The 20,642-nt window shown below is 41.6% G+C and overlaps 1 protein-coding gene across 9 annotated transcripts in view; it reads left to right on the top strand.

Moving 5' to 3' along the window:
• The window catches only part of LOC133389305 (glypican-5-like), a 699,994-nt gene that overhangs the window by 497,592 nt on the left and 181,760 nt on the right, over positions 1-20,642 (top strand). For 8 of the 9 annotated variants that reach the window (XM_061636699.1, XM_061636700.1, XM_061636697.1 and 5 more), the window contains one exon: positions 10,949-11,099. The exons of the other annotated variant lie outside the window; for it this stretch is intronic. In XM_061636699.1, coding sequence (XP_061492683.1) covers positions 10,949-11,099 — 151 coding nt within the window. The remainder of the gene's footprint in view (positions 1-10,948; positions 11,100-20,642) is intronic. 9 annotated transcript variants of the gene reach the window in all.

Here is a 20,642-nt window from a genome sequence, read left to right as displayed (position 1 = left end):
TACAGTTAAATACTTGCTTACTAAAAGTCATCTTGAAATATTTAGCTCTCTTAATATAATAATGATAATATTGCCCATGTGTGCCATAAATGCATCCTTTTAAAATAACCATGTGCTACATAAAAATCGAGACTAAAATATCATTTCAGCAATCCTGTAGACATTAAATTAGTATAGATGAAAATGTAGCTTTTATTTGATCCCTTTCTTCTAAAACATCTTCACATTACAAGTATAGAACCTCTGAACTGAAAGACTTGAAAATCTTAACAGCCGGATCCTATGCATGTTTATTCAGATGCGAGTCAGAGCTCAGTGAACCTTACATCCTAGCAAGCATGCTTAGGATTGCAGCCTTAAACAATGAAATTTTTAAAAAGGATAGATGAGGAATGGCATGAATAGTTTTTAGAATAATTATATTATAAGCTTTACTGAGAATACTGAAATTATTCAAAGTATAATCTTACTTAAACATTGAAAATAGAAAAAAGAAATCCTAATGTATTAAGAGAATATGTTATTTAACTGTATTAGAAGTCTATAGCAATTAATGTCAGGTAACTTTATTTGGCCTATTAGCATGTCAGCAGAGGAACTGTAACTCAGTGGCAGAGCATAGGCTTTGTATTCAGAATGTCCCAGATTCAATCACTAGCATATCTAGGTTTTTTTTTACAAAGGTAGCTTATGATGTGTCTGATATCCAGACAGCTGTTGCTGGTCAGAGTATACAACACAAAGTAGATAGGCAAATAAGTCACATCCACACCATATATTTAAAACACTCTTATACCACCAGTAGTGTAGTGGCAAGTTCAGAAGTGCAAGGTTCAGGGCCGGCCCCAGACATGCTGGGGCCCTTGGGCACAAGCCTGCCCCAGGCCCCAGCACTCCCCTTCCGCGATTCGCAGCCAGACAGCTGCCACAGATTGCACGGCGAGAGCTTCAGGGCTCCGCTATTCCCTTGCTTAACCTACCTTGTTCAGCGGTTGCGCACACAGCGGTGCCCTTAACAAAGATGGTGGCTGAGGTTTCCCTAAGGAGCTGAAGCCTCTGCCGCCATCTTGGTTCATGGCAGGGATGCACACACACACACACACACAGCACGCATGTGTGCCATCAGCCAAGATGGCGGCAGGGGCTTTAGCCTCTTAGGGAAACCTCAGCCGCCATCTTTAAGGGCACCACTGCGTGCGCAACTGCAGAACAAGGTAGGTTAAACAAGGGAATGCTGGAGCCCTGAAGCTCTCGCCATGTGATCCGCGGCAGCAATCCTGCCGTGAATAGCGGAAGGGGAGCAGAGGCCATTGGGCCAGTGCCCCACCTGGCCACCCTTTGGAACTGGCCCTGGCAATGTTTCTTCATCATAGTCACACCACACAGCCTCAAGTTACGCCCCCTTTCCACTTCCCCTCATCTCCCTTGCTTTCCCTATCATCTTGCAAGTCCACACTCCACTACATCAGATGTCCCTAGGACACAGTCAGTATGAAGAGACTGTGTGTTAGCTACTGAGTGGCTGACTCACTTTATTTCACTCTGATTGACTCCAATCAGCTTAAAAGGACAAGCACTCTTCTCAGTGGCTAACGTGCCCTTTTTATGCTGATTAGCTCATATATAGGGACTTCACTGGGATCCTGCTTCAATTACGTAATGGGTATATGACTCCCTGGATGACTATACCCCTTTATACCACATGAACAATCATGGCTTCCCCCAAAGAATCCTGGGGACTATTGTTTGTTAAAGGTCTCCTAACAATTCTCAGTACCCTTAACAAACTACAGTTCCCAGGATTCTTTGGGAGAAGCCATAACCATTAAAATGTATAAGAGTGCTTTAAATGTATGGTGTGGATGTGGCCTGTACAGTCTGATCTGCTATGAGGCAGCTTCCTATGGTCCTACAAGCAAATGAATGTTGGTCTTTTGTTTTTAATGGCCTAACAAAAACAGTTAATTCATTTATATGAACATGCTTTCTTACATCATTTGTGCAAAAGTCAGCAATGGCATTTGCTCATCTCATTAGATGTCAATACATAATTAGCTACAGCATATTAAAAAAGAAAATTAGCTGCCAAAGTCATGCTGAAAGATCATGCTTTTGGTTAGTAAATGATCCATGCTAAATGTATTTTTGGTCTTCACGAAAGCATCAGCAAGTGAGAGCCAGGATTCCACTCATAGACTTTGTAGTTGATTAAGGGGGTGAGATTCTTGTTGGCTCTGTCGTTTGCAATGTTGTTTGCAGTGCCTATTGGAATTTCAATGCAAAAGTTTGTTCCTATTCATGCTGAAAGTTACCACCTTCAAGCAAAAATGAAGAAGCATTTTGGAAAGCAATTGCCATACAGAATGCAGGTCTCTGTGGATTGTATCCAACGTTCTGTGTCTACTGGCACAAAGGCTCTTGTGCTCATGGATGGGTGAGTTTTAATGTTGCACAACAGAGGAATCCAACACAACAGTTACCCTAGCAGAAATTTACTGCGCAACATATTGTGTAGTCTCTTGTACAACAAAGTTACTTGCAACCTGTTTATGCTTTTGCTGGCACAACATCGTTCCACTGGCATAAAACATTTCACAAGCACATCAGATTCCAAGCATGGACCATTAGTTGGCATTTTTTTAATGGGATCCTTGTAAGAAAATTTCGGCATAGTCGTAAGAGTCTTGGACTAGGAATGGAGATACCTGGGTTCAGAAGCCTATTCAGGGATTGATAATGGGATACTTTTAGGTAGGATGCTGAAAGCCAGGACTTCCAAAGCAGCTCTCTCTGAAATGCTACTACTTCCACACATAGGGCCAGCTAGACGGGTGCAACTTTGTAGTCTCAATGCGTGGATGAGACAATGGTGTTGAGAGGAAGGGTTTGGATTTGCTAGGCACTGAGAAACATTTTGGGCGAGCTGGGTGTTTTACAAAAGGTCAGGTTCCACTTGAACTGGGGTGGAACCAGACTGTTGGTGCTTAAAATAAAAAGGTGGCAGAACAGGATTTAAACTGGCTGAGGGGGGGAAGTCAACAGGAGCTGAGGTGGGTGTGGTTCAGAACAAATCTTCCCCCTCAGATGGAGACTTAAATGTGGATGAAAATTGAAATGGGGCAGGCATCAAACTAGGCCTTTGTGTGCACGGGCACAGAATAGCAATGCAGAGAGGCCATAGGCCAAAACACAAGTACCAAAGACACTTGCAGAGAGTGGTATTCCCAATCTCTCTGTATGGATGTGAAAGTTGGACAGTGAAAAAAGCGGGTAAGAGAAAAATCCACTCATTTGAAATGTGGTGTTGGAAGAGAGCTTTGTAGATACCATGGACCACGAAAAAGACAAATAATTGGGTGTCAGAACAAATTAAACCAGAACTATCAATAGAAGCTAAAATGATGAAACTGAGGTTATCATAATTTGGACACATAATGAGAAGATATGATTCACTAGAAACGACAATAATGCTGGGGAAAACAGAAGGGAGTAGAAAAAGAGGAAGGCCAAACAAGAGATGGATTGATTCCATACAGGAAGCCACAGACCTGAACTTACAAGATCTGAACAGGGTGGTTCATGACAGATGCTACTGGAGGTTGCTGATTCATAGGGTTGCCATAAGTCATAGTCGACTTGGAGGCACATAACAACAACAACAATAATTCAGGTAACATTTAGCCACTGCATATTAGACTACATGTTTACCCTCCCGAGATCTAAACATACCCCTAAGAGAGTAGTGGAAACTTTTGCTGAAATTAATGTTGCTCTAATGTGTATGATTCCATACTTAATAATCCAAGAAGCATATGCAACAGATATAATAAAAGGTCAGTTTATTGAAAGAGGAAAGCAGAAAAATATAGCGTTGAATTTACTGTTATAGGCAGGATCTAGTTAGTACAATCATATGCTAGAGCTATAAGATTATAGAAAGACCTTACACCTGGTCACACCCAGGATCACAAATACGCCAAACAAGAAAAAGATAAAGGGAGTAATAAAGAAATGTACCTTTCCTGAAGTTTATCAAGGCTCCAAGTCAGGAATAAGATTTCTGTGACTAATGAAAGTTAAACTCTCTCCTTTGAAACAATGGCAACCAGACACAAAAGATCTTAACCTTCCTTGGCCCAATATCCTGCACAGTGAGTTGGTGTTCCTAGAGAGTGACATGAAGCATTCAGGAGGTTATTGGAGCCACAAGTATGCTGTTTTGATCTGTGCAAAACCTAACCTTAAATGTATTTCTGGGTTGCATAGAGTTGTATGTAACCTGGGAGGGGGTATAGGTGAGTGATCTAGTGACATGAAAGGATTTCCTTTGGAATCTTTGCATTACCTAGGTGAAGTTACAGATTATACCTGCTGCCTCCAGTGCCATGCATGAGTCTAAATTCCTGTTTCTGGGAAGAATTTGTTTATCTTGTGTGTGTTATATTGACCTGACCTCTATACCAGGCTGCAGGTCTTTGTTCAGTTTGCTTAGGTAAATCTTCAGTTTGGAACCTTCCTTATTACTTGTTGGCTTAGTCAATATATGTCTTCCAGGGGTCAGGAAACCATCTGGCCATCCTGAAGTTTGGGGTCGTTGTGAGGCCTATATCTCAAGAGTTCACCATAGCTAGGCTCCTATGCTTTGATCCATTAATATGAACCAAAGGATTAAACCCTCAAAATGTGCACACCCCTATACAACTCTATCTTGCCCCATATATCAACTCAGGCTTGACTTGATTGGTAAAGTTTCTCTTCTGTCTTCTTGTGAAGCTGGAGGACAGACACTGAATCTAGACATTTCCCCCCGGTTTCCTAGTGGGGGAGATTGTAGGGTTAAGAAACTGAAACTATAGACTCTGTCTGTTTAGTAATCCTACAGCCTCTCTTAGAAGAATAGGCAATAAACTATTGCTGCCAGCACCCTGGCAAACTCCCAGATGTTCTTCCATATTCTTTTTTTTTTTAAATCCAGTCTTTCCCTGTTGTCTGATATACCCTCTTTCAGTTCTCAGAGGACACTGAAGGGCAGACTGTGCTCTTTGCATAGTCATACACAACAGGGCTTTGCTTGGAATGAGTGACCTCAGACAGCCAGTCATAGTCATACCACACAGGCTGGGATTGCATTGGATGTGTTGCATGACATCTGATCTGCACTTATACTTCTTGATTCAACAAGGGGAAGCTTTTATGCATTTGTTAAACAAAATTTATATACCACTTGATTGTAAAACAAACCTACTTTGCAAGAAACTTTAAAATTACTAATAAAACCAGTTAAAAACAAAATTAATTAAAACATTTTAAAAACAATTAAAACAGCAGTAAACTGAAAAGAGATTTAAAGTGCATCAACGTCCATGTGTCTGGATAGGCTTACCTAAACAGAAATGTTTTAAGCAGGCACCAAATAGAATACAAATGACTTAGTTCTTGCAGAGCTTATCTAGCTTATCCTGTTGCCAATGAAATCATTTCAGAAATCTCATTAGTTTAGACTTGTAGCTCCAATCCTTCCCTGCAGGGGTGGTGGACAGATTAAGATGGTCCATCCCCGGAGGCCAATGGAATGCACTGGATTCCTGAATGCCCTGGGGGAGTTCCCAGTAGATAGAGCAGGTGACCCTGTTGAAGCCCTTGTCACGCTGTGGAATAGCAAGGCGCTTTGGGCTGTTGACACGGTTGCCCCCGAACACCGTCTCTGGCATTGTGGAGCCCGGTTTGCATCTTGGTACACTAGTGAGCTAAGGACAATGAAACAGGCTGGATGATGGTTAGAGCGCAAGTGGCAAAAAATGTGCTATGAAGCTGATCAGGCACAAGTAAAACATCAGAACCATGCCTATTGTGTGGTGGTGAGGTCGTCAGAGAAGGCCCACTTCTCTGCCTCCATCGCATCCTCAAGTAGCCGTCCAGTGGAGCTTTTCCGTATTGTCAGGGGTCTGTTGACATCAGCTCCAGGAAATGGAGTCTTAGACCCTTCAGAGGCCCACTGTGAATTGTTTGCAAGGCACTTTGAGGGTAAAGTTGCTCACCTCTATAGCAGTCTTGACGCCCCATCCACATCTACTGTAGTCCCCAATGAGGTGTCCAGTGCAACGGCAGCTGCAACTTCTTGGGAACGGTTTCAGTTGATGCAGCCTGATGACGTAGACAAAGTGCTTGCAATGATATGGCCAGCAACATGTCCTCTCAACCCTTGCCCTTCTTGGCTTATTATAGCATGCTGAGGGGGTTTGACCGAGTGGATCCAGAGTGTGGTCAAAGCATCATTGCGGGAGGGAGCGGTTCCAACCACCCTGAAAGAGGCGGTGATCCGACCACTCCTGAAAAAGCCCACCCTGGACCCATTGGTCTGTGACAATTACCGACCAGTCACAAATACCCCCTTTATAGAGAAGGTGATTGAGAGGGTTGTGGCGCAGCAATTGCAAGTACTCTTAGATGAAACAGATTATCTTGACTCGTTCCAGTCTGGGTTCAGGCCTGGTTATGGGACTGAATCGGCCTTATTTGCCCAATGGATGACTTTTTTCGGGAGAAGGACAGGGGGAGTGCGACCCTGTTACTCTTACTTGATCTCTCAGTGGATTTTGATACCATTGACCATGGTATCCTTCTGGGCCAACTTGGTGAGATAGGTATCGGAGGCACTGTTTCACAGTGCTTCTGATCCTATCTCCAGGGCTGTTTTCAAAGAATAGCATTGGGTGATTGTCTTTCAGCTCCCTGGCAGTTGTGCTGTGGGGTGCCACATCTTGTCCCCCATGCTATTTATCATCTATATGAAGCCCTTGGGAGCTGTCATCAGGAGATTTGGGGTGAGGTGTCAGCAGTACGCTGATGATACCCAGCTGTATTTCTCTGTAACATCTGAATCGGGAGAGGCAATGCAAGCCCTGTACTGCTGCCTGGACTTGGTGGTGTGCTGGATGAGGGCCAATAAATGCAGTATGAATCCTAGCAAGATGGAGGCAATGTGGGTTGGTGGTTCCCGAGTTCAGATAATTGGTCAGTTGCCTGCTTTGGATGGTGTCATACTTCCTCTGAAAGAGCAGGTCCATAGTCTGGGGGTGCTCCTAAATCCATCTTTGTTGCTAGGCGCCCAGGTGACTTCAGTGGCTAGGAGTGCCTTTTACCAACTTTGGCTGGTAAGACAGCTGCAGCCGTTTCTGGGTTGGGATAGCCTGACCACTGTTGTCCACACACTGATAACCTCCAGGCTGGATTACTGTAATGCCCTCTATGTGGGGCTGCTCTTGAGATTGGTCCAGAAGCTGCAGCCAGTGCAAAATGCAGCAGTGAGACTGTTCACTGGGGCAAGTTATCACCAAGATGTCACCCCGCTGCTGAAAGAATTGCACTGGCTGCCCATTTGCTACTGGGCCAAGTTCAAGGTTCTAGTTTTGGTGTACAAAGCTCTATACAGCTTGGGACCAGGATACCTGAAAGACCATCTTATCCCTTATATACCCAGTCGATCACTGTGCTGTGCAGATGAGGGCCTCCTGCAGATACCATCTTATCAGGAGGTCCATTCTGCACAATATAGGAAATGGACCTTTAGTGTGGCAGCACCTACCCTTTGGAACTCCCTACCCTTAAATATTAGACAGGCGCCATCTCTGTTATCTTTTTGGCACCTATTGAAGACCTTCCTCTTTCAATAAGCCTTTTAAGTTGAGACATTATCCCAGTCTCCTTCTGTGTTGGAATTGCTTTTTAATATGTTTTTAAACCTTTTTTAAAAAACAATATGTTTTTTAACCTTTTTTAAAGATGTCTTTAAAGCTTAAAAATGTTTTTAAAGATGTTTTGTTTTAATGTATTTTAAAGTCTGTTTTTACGATGTTTTAAAATGTTTTTAGTGCTTTTGTTCCCCCCCCCCCCGGGCTCCTGCTGGGAGGAAGGGCGGGATATATATCAAATAATACATCAATAAATAAATTAGAGAAAGGGAAACATTTTGAACACTTTAGGTGAAGCCGATCAGAGTAAAAGCAAGCTCTAGTTTGGGAGGTAGAATCAAGATGTGGTAGAAACAAAGATCAGGCACAACAGCTGATCTTTTCAAATGAAACAGGCATGTTGTAATCTGCAACTTTGTAATCCGAGCAGGTATTGCTGGCAGTGTGTTCACACAGCTTGAGCTAGATATTAGACTAATATAAATGCTAGTATTTTTAACAGGACAGGTTGCAGAGGTGGGACAAAACTGCTTTTCTTTTCCTGGAAACAGTGCTGTAAAAGATTGCACAAGAAAAGACCCTGTGGTCTGTCACTCGGGGATGCACACAAAAGTAAATGTTCAAGTGAAGCCCATTTAGACTGCCAGTCTATGTGCAGTGACATGCAAGTATGCTCCATTGAATTTAGTAGAGAACATGATCATAATCAGGCTCTCACCTAGTGCCAGAAATGAGCCATAAGTGGTGAATAACTCTTAACAAGATTTTCTGTCTTTCGCAGAGAGTAAATATGACTTCTAGTACATACGACTTATTTCCATGATAAACATTCACAGAAACCTGTATTTAATTGTGCATTGGCTCTGTAAAACAGAAACATGTATTCATTGGGAGGCATTAGAACACTGAATATATCTAGTTACCTTATAGCCAAAAGGCAACAGAAATCTGTAAGACAATGAAGCAATTCTTCATCATGTATAAAAAGATTTTTTAAAAATAAGCAAGTTTGTTCTACTATGCCTGCATGACATCAGGCTTCAATAATAGCAATGGTGAACATTAAGATGCTTGTTCAAAAATAAAATTGAACTACAATTGGATATTGTCTTGTTGCCACAAATCATGCCTTCAATACCCATTTGTAAAAAAATTGACACCATTGACTTTTTTCAGTAGAGCTGAATAATTACCCTATGTGTCTCCAAAAGAAAGGAACATTTGTTGATGATGCATGTTTTTGTCACCTCCCATACAAGATTGTGATGAGTCACTGAATAATGAGTAATGCACGTATATGTCAACATACTCAGTATATATCAAATCTTACCACCTACTTCATCCATTGTTTGAATGCTGTAAGCATAAGAAAGCAACTGTCCAATTTTTCTAGAGGTCACCATTGTCCAGTCTTCAGACAGATTTTAACACAGCTGGTGGGTCACATCAGAGCCACTTATTAAAATTCTTAAAACAAAATGAACAATGGGGAAAAGTTAGTGACAACACAGTGCCTTCTGATGCAAAAAAAAGGGGGGGAGATGTCACAGAGAAAATGTTATGGAGAAAATTCATGCTGTGCATCTCGTAACTAGAACAGCTATACATTACTGACATTTCAAAGCATTCAAAGTGAAGAAAGCCAAAGCAAAATTATTGTTGTAAATGATTCTACAAAGGGAAAGAGTTGAGACTAAAATTTCAAAACACAAATATTTCAGAGATATTCATACTTTTTCATCCCATATGTGCCTGTGGAGGCATTGAAATGCAAACATCAGCTTTGTGGTGGTTGTTTACACAATCAAAAAATATGCATGTTAACTGCATTCACACAATAAATATGTGGCCTACTGGATGTTGTTGAGCTCCCATCAGCCCCAACAACATAGCCAAAGGTCAGGGATGATGGGAATTGCAGTCCAACAACATCTGGAGGGGCACAGGTTCCCCACCCTGCCTCAAAGGAAAGAAAAATCCCAACATTTTTTCATCTTGTCTTCTACCCAGCAGTCCTTAAGTGCAACCTGATCCTCATTTCCTCTGCCTCCAGCTTAAGATCTCTACCAAGAAAAGACTAAGGGTAACTGTGGTCCAATTAGCAGCCACCCTCCAGTGCCCTGACAGTCAGCCTGCCTCCATTACTACCCCTCCTTCAACATGCCCAGCACAACACACATCTAGAGGGATAGGCAGGCACAACCCCCTTGATTTTTGTGTAGATGCTGCAGTATATGTGCTTAATTGAGCAAAACAATTAAGTAAAAATCAGTTTATATGGGGTTTTCCCTGTGTGTCTTTGCCCTCCAGATGGTGGTTCAGTATGCTCTGTGAAAAGAGCCAAAAGGAAACACTTCTTCACACAGCACATAGTTAGACTCTGGGATTTGCTACCACAAGTTGTACCAATGACCACCAACTTGAGTGGCTTTAAATGCAGATAAGACAACTTAATGGAGGATAAGGCTATCAAGGGTAACTAGTAGTGACAGCTATATTACCTCCAGGATCAGAGGCATTGTGCTTCTGAATACCAGTTTCTGGGAAGCACAAGCAGAAAGAGTGCACTTCCATTCCCACAGACATCTGGCTGGCTACTTCCAACCTGGAACAGGATGCTAGACTACATATGCTTTTGGTTTGATCCAGCAGGGCTCTCCTTATGGTCTTATGAGCCACCCACCACTATAGCTAGCCTTATGTCTGGGAATTTCTTTCAACATTCATTATGTCATGTTCCAGCTCCTAGCCAATGTGCTTGGTGATTTTAGGAAAGTGGGAAAGTGCATTGAGCAGGGGGTTGGACTCAATGGCCTTGTAGGCCCCTTCCAACTCTACTATTCTATGATTCTATGAAGAAGAAGAGGTAGAAGACAAGCCACCCAAACAACCTAACTCCCAAAGCTGGGAAGTATGTTATTTATTTGCCAACTAACACCTGCTGGAGCCAGTGAAGCTACAAGTGGAGCAGTGCATTAGCAATGAACGAAAGATGTTATAAAGTGAAAGGTTGACATTGGACAGAAAGAGAGATGAGATTTCACTGCCCCAGATACACTTGAGGTCTCATTTATCAGCTGTTGAATAATCCTCCAGCTTCAGTTCAATGACTCTGTGCTGTTCTACATGGACTGATACGAAAATACAAGACCATGGTTTCTAATTGGAAGCCCAAGCTGATATCAGTGCCTTTCCTTTGAAATTTGAATTAGAGAAAAACATTAAAACCATAACCAACATTTCATTTTACATTTTAGGGGGCAACTGAGAAAAGAGATTTCAACTCAGAAAGATTGGCTATCTGGGAAGGTGGCAGTGGAAATGGAATGAATGAAGAGATGGAATCTAGTGGAGACTGTGATGATGAGGATGGATGTCAAGGGTCTGGTGCCAGGAGCTTCCCAAAAGGTAGGAGCAATAGTTTTACATAAATGGACTCAGTTGTGTTTGACTTTGTCTTCATTCAGGCACAACACTAACCCAGGGACAGGCAACCTGTGACCCTCCAGACATTATCTAACTCCAACTTCCATCAGTCCCATTCCATGTGGCCATTGGTGAGGGATAATGGGAGCTGTCATCCAGCAACATCTAAATAGCCACAGGTTCCCCATCCCTGCACTAAACCATTAGTGGGTTACTGTTAGGTGAATGAGCCTAGCCTCCTTCTTGCCACCTTGGTCACTTGAGAAGAGATGGCAAGGGAGACTCAAACACTCCCCCTGCCATCTCCACTTCTCATGTGGCCAAGAAGAGGCATTCAAAAGCTTTTTTCCCTTCAATGTTAGCAGCTTCCTGTGGCATCTGGACCAGGGACCATGGTTTAACACTAATTGCCAACTTCAAATCATGGGGTTGTTGGAAGTAATCATAGTTAAACCACATCCTCTAGTTTGGGCACCTCAGGAAGGCATGACTGATTAAAAGCTTCACAACTTGACCTTTCAGTCATGCTCAAATAAGAAGAGGGGAGAGGAAGCATGCAAGCCCAGGAGGAAGCTATGCTCATTCCCATAGTGCTAAGCCATGGTTTAGCACTAAGTCCACACAGAGCTGTTGTTACTTAAGCCATTCATGGATGGAACTATGGCTCACTGCATTTTAAAGTGGCAACAGCTAGTTATTTTAATCTGAATGTAGTAGAAACAAGTGTGTAAAGCACTTGAAGCAAAGCACTTGCCATACAGTTATGAGATGTTATTTAAAGCTTACTGTCTTTCTGCCCACCTGCTGTTACTTGTCCTTTGTGTTCTTTCTGTTCCTGTAAAGATTTGGTGATCTGTTTGGGGTTTTTTATGCATTATGGATAACTTTGATGGAAGCAAACATCTAAACCAAAGGAGTGTCCTGCTTTATAGGGTAGGAGTAGGTCCTTAGCCTTAGGCCTTTCCGCAGTGGTTATTTTAAATTTAAAGCCGTTTGTTCTATGCTAATGTTCATTCTAGAAAATCTTGTATGATATTTTCCTTCCTGTGTTTTTTCAACCAGGATTTTAAATTTGTTAAGTGCTTTAAGTAACATGTTTTCTCTTTAAAATGGTACAAATTAAACACCATCCAGGTGCTACTAAATACTTTTCAATTGGCTATTAAACTATTTATATGCTATAACCATGCCAGAATCTACCAGGACTCTATTGTCTTTCAGACTCTCGGTAATGTAAAATGAAGTGTTTAACACTTGGCTAATAGTTAGCTCATCTACACAATATGTAAAATCTACATTCTTCCAACCCCCTGATGTTGCCATGGATAGTGGTGGGGGAGAGAAAGAATTATGTTTCATAACTAGCGATGCAATAATTTGGTTGAAACAATATATACTAAAAATATAGTCCAAATAAATTGTAGTGTATGCTTTGGATTTGTAACATTAACAGCAGCAATTCCATCTTGAGAAAATTATAATGGTATTTTGTAATTAACTTTAAAGTACTGTTATGTGTTTAGGCCGCTAGCTGTAAATCTGTTTTGCATATTTCAATGCAATTAAGAGAGAGAGTGGGAGCCATCTAATTAAAGGACTTCTTTGCTTTTACACTAGTATGATTTTTCAGAATTTGAGTAATTTCATTCCAGTGTCAGTTTTGTATAACATTGTAAACCTTGGTATGTTTCAATCAGTACCATAGTGTGGATATGCATATTTAACAGCTTGAGATATACTCAGAATAGCACTAGTTTGAACCTAGGTTTCTCTCTCCCCTGTCTCAGCAGTCTCCCCAGTCTAATGCAGAACTTTGTGCAATAAAGCGTGTATGTAGTGTGGCTACTCCAAGATCACCACGCCAAACTGCAGGTGATAAACTGGAGGGGGAGTTCGGATATTCACAAAGTTCTGGGGTTGGAATCAAACTGGTTCATCAGTTTTTGAAGGAGGTGCTTATTTCAGTTTTATGGATGGCTTTTTAAAAAGCTTTTTTAATTCCTCCACCCGTGAGAGTGGTAGAGCATTTCTTCCTCTGTCCACTGCCCCTAGCTCTCTCTGGTTCTTTTGCTCACAACTGCTGGGAGTAGAGAACCACCTTTGTTTTAAATCTTTACTGGTTTTTGCTAGTAGCATGGTATTGTCTGCATACCTTAAATTATTTATATTTCTCCCTCCGATTTTCACACCTCCTTCATCTTGGTCCAATCCTACTTTCTGTATGATATGTTCTGCGTATAGATTAAACAAATAGGGTGATAAGACACACCCCTGTCTCACACCCTTTCCAGTTGGGAACCAATCGGTTTCTCCATATTCTGTAAGCAGTAGCCTCTTGTCCAGAGTATAGGTTGTGCATCAGGACAATCAGATGCTGTGGCACCCCCATTTCTTTTAAAGCATTCCATAGTTTTTCATGATCTACACAATCTAAGGCTTTGCTATAATCTATAAAGCACAGGGTGATTTCCTTCTGAAATTCCTTGGTCCGTTCCATTATCCTACATATGCTTGCAATATGATCTCAGGTGCCTCTTCCTTTTTTAAACCCAGCTTGGACATCTGGCGTTTCTTGCTCCATGTATGTTAAGGGCCTTTGTTGTAGAAGCTTGAGCATTACATTACGTGCATGGGATATTAAGGCAATAGTTTGATAGTTACTGCATTCCCTGGGATCCCCTTTCTTTGGAATTGGGATATATATTGAATGCTTCTAGTCTGTGGGCCATTGTTTAGTTTTCCATATTTGTTGACAAAATTTTGTCAAAATTTGGACAGATTCAGTTTCAGTAACTCGTAGCAACTATTGGTATGCCATCTGTTCCCTTGTGATTTGTTTCTTCCAAGTAGAGTCCTGCAAAGTGTAGTTTGTGAAGAAAGCTGAGAGTTGTCCTGAGACTCCTATTCCCCTTACAGAGCTACAATCCCCAGAATTCTCTGGGAAGAGGGGCTGACTGTTAAACCACTCTGGCCACTGGAGCTCTGTCTGTTTAAAGTGGAAAAAAGTCTGGTGTGGGTGTCGTCCCCTGATTAACCAAGCCAAACAGCAGTGAATCTGGCTTTTAGAACACGGATAGTTCTGACTGTGCATGCCTGCACTATTATAGACTCCAAAGTTAAATTTCTTAAATTAATTAAAAATCAGCCATGCATTTTTAAAACTTTTAAACTGCAGAAGATGAAGGTCAGAGTATAAGGCAAGGTCAGTAATAGGATTACAGGTACACTGTGAATATGACTGATTTTTAATTAATTTCAACAAAATATAAGACTACTGACAGGAAAAAGTCCAAAAGCTGTCTGGTTTTTCCCCCCTCTTGTTTTACACTTTGAACTCTCTATTCTCTCTGAGTGTTTTGTGTATTGTCATGAAAACCTAGAGGGTTGTTTAGCAAGCATTTCTCAGTTCAGGACTGTAAGTTTTGTAAGATTTTGTTTTGAAATGTGCTTATGGGAAGCATCAGAATGGCATGCTGCTTGGGGGAGGGTTCAATTTATCTTGGCAGAATGTGAAAAATTATGCTGGCTATATACAGCCACTGTTGTGGTTGTATAATATACAGATAGGCAGATTTTCATGCTTCTGGCAAAGTCCACCTACCATGCATATTTCTTAAAACCATGAATACTTAAAGTATTATCAACTGCTTCCCTTAATCTCTTCCATTAAAAAATGGGGGGGGGACAGTGTTTTGTTTACCATAATTGCAAATAAGCCTTTTTATAGCAAAATCTCTTATTAGCTCTTAAAAACCGCATTTAGATATTTAAACATAATGTATTTAATTACATCTACAGACCCACATGAGTGTGTTCAGTATGAATCTGCATAGCAGAGCTAAATGCATCCTTGCATATTCCAGGGCTTGTCAGGCTTTCCGTGCAATAAATAGCTATTTAAAAGTTTAGCAATAGTCCTTCTGGGGCCTCATTTCATGGTGTTTTTTTTTGTCTATAAAACATGCCTCCCTTTTTACCTTTTTTATAAACCTTTTGCCAGTAATGTTTGAAATTGCGACCACACCCACAAAGAAGACTCATGAGACAGAAGATTGGAATAATGTTATGTTTATTAAAAATCTAACAAATATTTTGGAGAAACTGTAGTCAATTAACCAAGTTAACCAAATTCAAACCGCTTGGGCAGATGAGGATTAAAACTCTATCTGGTAGGGAAGGGTCCCTCCAGTCCCTTGGGCATGTAAAGCAGCCAGTGACTGTGGCTCCCCAGCCAAGGATGGGGAAGCAAATTCCTTTCTCCTTGCTAGCTGAGCCCTGGGTGTGCACCCAACATGCGCATCCTGGCTCCACTGTACTGGCATTTGCCCCAATGTACAAGTCAGGTCACAAGGGCACCCCCCCAGTTCCCCTCTAGTTATAAAGCACTTGATGGTTCCCTAAAGAGTGCCCTTAGCCAAAGAATGCCTCAGTATACCTATGGTTTACCCTCAACCTTCCTCACCTGCCCAAACTCCACACCAACAAAGGCAAGCTAACCTCACCACTCCAGAAGCCAATCAAATCAAACCCCCACAGTAGGCAAAACAGGAAGGATCTGAAAACCAAACATCCCTCCAAAAAAATCCTACTTGGCCCATAAACGGCGACTAGTGAAGCTCATACTGCAGGGCGGGACGGTGGGCCCAGAAAAAAACAGCAAAGTGGCTGAGTTTGGGGAGAAGCAGGCTAATAAGCCATGCTCTGACTCCTTTCCAATTAGCCCTACAGCCCTCATATAACTCCTTACAACCCATCCCTATCACAAGTCTTTTGTTAGGGAAAGGAAGGGGTGGAGGCAAACACACCCCTACCAAAAGCAGGAACAATATTGTTAACAATGCAGCAAGGATTGACACATGCTACTTTGCCACCTCAGGCAGAGTGGCAGTACCGCTGTTGCCACCACCACTCCATTCTCTGCCACTCTTATCCCACCCTACTTACTGTACATACTGCAGAGAAGCTGCTGCAAGCCTTGCAAGGCTTTGCCAAAGCTTCACCAAACCTGTGGCAAAGCCTTGAGAGTTGTCAACTGTTGGAAAGTCTCACAAGACCTAAAAGATGTCTTGGGGAGAGGGCTATATAAGGCCTTTCCCCCACATGACCTGGTCTCATAATCTGGATGGATTATGACCAGTCTGGTCCTCTAGTCAGGATGCCAGCAGCCACCTAGTCCTGCCTGCCAGTGCTCACTTTCCCTTTTATTTGAAGTGTGGCTTAATTTCAAAAAAAGAGAAAGTGACCCACTTTACAGCTCAACAATAAGTTACACCTAAAATGAAATTCTGTGGTACATTTGGAGGTCCTTGTCAGGCGGAACACATGAGGACTTTCAAGGGAGGTAGAAAGATGAGGCATTTCTTACAGGGATTCTGCACATCCTAGGACTTTGCCATTCTACTTGCTTCTCTTATACATGATAGCTACATGTCAAAAATGTGGGAACTAGATAAATAAATTATTTTCAAAAACAAAAATTAAAACCTGTCACATGTATATGTAATTTCCAAAGAGAAACCACAAGTCTGCATTTGAGAAACGATAAGTTTTCAAGTGCAACAGATTTTGCAGTATGGAGTGCACTTGTTCAGGATGCAAGCCAGCCAGTCATGTCCTTTCCCATGATACTCCATTTCACTCCTCTCCCCTAGTCTTCAGTCCCTCACCCCCAACGGTCAGTCAGCATTCTGTGCCAACTGAGCATCCTAAGTCCTTTTTGAGCTGTTCTGGGTTTTCTTCCCCCATTTGTTTTTTTGTTCCTAATAATTTTTTTGTATCATGGCTGACTTCCTTCTTGTGCATAGATGGTACTATTTTGTCGACAAAAGGATCCACCCTCAGAGAATGAATTCACTACAAGTAAATATGATTTTCCCCTCTGCACTGATAGACAGATTATTTAACTTTTTTAATGACCTAGGTCTCAAGCCCTGCTTTTATTCAGCCATATAATCCAACCCCAAAATACAGTGATCTATATGTTTTATTATCTTAATAACAAAATGACTATGATGATTTTATCCAAATGCAGTTTGTCTTTTATAGTTTTCTTTGAGCACTTGATCTCTGAATTATGTTTTTAAAAATAGCTTCAGATAGTCCTTAAACTTTTGCACTGAATGGCCCTTTGCTGGATTGATGCTATCAAGGGAAGTGATACAGCACTGGAGAGCAGACCAAGTTCAGGATGTCTATCAGTGAAAGAAGGCTGCATTTAGTTGCTTTTTCTGGATCAGGTCAGGAGGGGAGCGCACTGTTAAGAACCTGATTTCCTTAGATGCTAGTAAATGCTTCTCTGGGATGTATTTTCTTGAATGAGCTAGGGAAGTGTAAACTCAATGCTTTACAGTTAATCTGGTTAATAATGCTAAAATGCTTTCAGAAAAAAGAAAAAAACTCAGGCTACTTTCTAATGCTGTCTTTTAAACAAAGGGATCTTTCTGCTAAGCTTGAGGAAAGCCTGCTAAAGAAGAAGATGACATTTATTTCAGTTTCTCTTAGTTACGTTTTGTAGTATGGATCAGGATTCAAGCCAGCCAGCCATGTCCTTTCCCATGATACTCCATTTCACTCCCCTCCCCGAGTCTTCAGTCCCTCACCTCCAACTGTCAGTCAGCATTCTGTGCCAAGTAAGCATCCTCATTCGTTTTTGAGCTGTTCTGGGTTTTCTTCCCCCATTTGTTTTTTTTTCCTAATAATTTTTTTTGTATCATGCCTGACTTCCTTCTTGTACATAGATGTATACTTTGTCTACAAAAGGATCCACCCTCAAAGAATGAATTCACTATAAGTAAATATGATTTCCCCCTCTGCACTGATAGGCAGATTATTTAACTTTTTTTAATGACATCTCCCTGCTTGATTTATATCACATCTCAACAGCTGCTGAAAACTAATGTGTTTCTCTCATTGTGCACAAATGCTATCATTAGGAACCTTTTTCTCATGTCAGGAACCCTTTAGCCCTCATTATGTTCTTATCTGCTAACATTTCTATGCCTCTCCTCAACATCAATGTACTGTATGAATTGCCATCTGAATCAGTCTTCCAGTCCCATGTGCCATGTTCTCAGGCTGCATTAAAGCTTGTATGTATCTAAATATGTAACTGTACAACTAGTTATTTTTTTTTCAAAGCAGTGATTATTTCATCAATATTCCAAGAGCAGAACAGCTGCTGGCAGCATGCCACAGGTACTGGATCCTCATCTCTGCAGCAGTGGAGGCTGGTGGCTCCAATGTCAGTGGGGCAGTGAATCCGCTCTGGGTTTTAGTGGTGAAAGTTCAGACTAATACCCAGAGCAGAGTCACTGCCCCACTGACATCAGAGGCACCAGCCACTAGTGCTCTGCAGGTTTCCCACTTCCTTGCAGATTATCATACTACTGAACTCTCTTAATATTTTTTCTCTCTGCTCCTGTCATTAGAATTCTTCACATTGCACATCATTCTGAGTGCAGCCTATTCCTTCTTCCTTTTTTCAGTATCCTGTGTTTCATGAGGTGTTTTGTTTCCAACTTCATTTTTACAGTCCTTACAAATGATTTCATTGTGATAACAGTGTAAATGGTTCATTCTGTTCCGGAAGATCTTAATGGCCTGCTTTAGTTTAAAACCTCTCACACACTCAATTTATTTAGTCCCTTAGATTCATGTGTGGAAGGATTACTGTCCATTTGAACTACAGCTTAATCAAGTCCCATTATCAACACAGTGGGCTTTCTTTTGGCTAAGGATGGGATCCATTGCCCGGTGCTGGGTTGCAAGCGTTCTATCAACCTAACAGGCCAGTATCAATTCGAGTTCATTGTTTGGGCCTGTTTACATGCCAAGAAAATGCGCATCTGGCGGAAAATGCAGATACTTTTAATTTGGACCATTTACTTGAAGTTTTCCCCAACCCGCATGCAAACTACTGCTTTTGCCTTTAACTCTGGATTAAATGGATGCGATAAAAACCAGCATTTGCTTTTAAAATCCCCTTCTGCTCTTACAGTGTATTTTTTTAGAATCATTTTATTGTATTTGACTAAAAGCCATCACAACCTGAAAGAATATATAAGTATACAAAAACAAGGTACAAGCAAATTCAATTTAATGAGTCCCCTGTGCAGTCCACTGCGATTGCATTCAAGGTATTTGCCTGAATATGTTTTGCTGCCTTAGCAAACAGGGCTGTTTTATATGTAACATATGGGTCGCAATCTGACAGTAACCAACAAATTTTCACATAAAGGGTCTCTCCCTGTAAAGCTGTCAAAATCTGACCCAGGAATCTCTCTCTGGGGGTCTGATATAAGTAGCAAAAGAGTGCGTAGTGAGGGATATCCTCTACCTCCCCCCCACCACAGATACAGAGCCACAGGTTTCTTGGAATTCGCCTATATCTTCCATCCAAAACGGCCAAGGGCATAGTTTGAAAACGTAATTCTGTGAATGCAACTCTCAGGGAGGAGAAAGTGAGCATTTGTAAGTATTGGGCTCTTTCGTGGTTTGATTTCAACCAACCATACCAATGGGAGAAATTTGATAATTTAATTAGGTCTAGATCCTGTTTGTTATCCAGCCTGTATAACCAGTCTCTCAGTTTATTTTTAAATCTGGTGATGATAAAAAAGTCCAATGGGAGGTTTTTAGAAATCAGTAGCTCTTGGCATGACTTAGCCCAACTGCCCTTTCTCCATTGCTTTCTCAGGCATAGCTTAGGGAGATGCTCTTCTGTCATATCCAGGACCCTCTTGCAATATAGAAGGGCTGCCTTCTGCGCCCTAGCTTTGACCAAAACCATGCCTGTCTCAGTCCTGATAAACGGGTCTGGGGTCCCTGGAGGTACTGCCAGTAGGCATCTCAAAAATTTGTTTTGGCAAACTTCCAGCTCCTTCAGGTTATTCTGCCTTATTCCCCAAATCTCAATACCATATTGGATTTGGGGAACCACCTTCCCAAGGTACACTTTCAGTGCAGGGTTAACCAGCCTGCCTCCCCTGGAATAAAAAAAATTGAGGATAGCACGAGTAGTTCTCTGCGCTGTCATTTTGACATTCTGTAGTTGGGCGTTCCAAGAAAGTTTGTCATCAAAATATACTCCCAGATACTTAAAGAAGGAAACCTGTTCTATCTTATTACCACCTAAAATCCAGTTGCTCTTGGGGGGATGTCTGCCAAAAACCATCCCTTTAGATTTAACATAATTGATTACAAGATGTTCTTTTATACAGTAATCATGGAGTTTCCCAAGCTTCTCTTCAGCCCAATTTTGTTCAAAGACAGCAATACCAGGTCATCTGCATATGTTAGTATAGCAGTTTTGGGGATGCCTATTGAGGGGGGGAAATGCTCTGGATGATTTAGTTCAGTTACCAAATCATTAATGTAGAGATTAAACAAGAGAGGTGCAAGTAAACAGCCTTGTTTAACTCCTTTGGTGGTACAGATTTCCTCAGTGAATCTCCCATCTGTGCTAACTCTTACCCTCATACATGCGTCTGTGTAAAATTCCCGGATTAAGAGCAGCAATCTCTTGTC

This window comes from Rhineura floridana, chromosome 7, assembly GCF_030035675.1.
Source record: "Rhineura floridana isolate rRhiFlo1 chromosome 7, rRhiFlo1.hap2, whole genome shotgun sequence".
Classification (NCBI taxonomy): Eukaryota; Metazoa; Chordata; class Lepidosauria; order Squamata; family Rhineuridae; genus Rhineura; species Rhineura floridana.
Note: the sequence above shows the minus strand (reverse complement) of the source record. Positions and strands in the feature narration are given on the sequence as shown.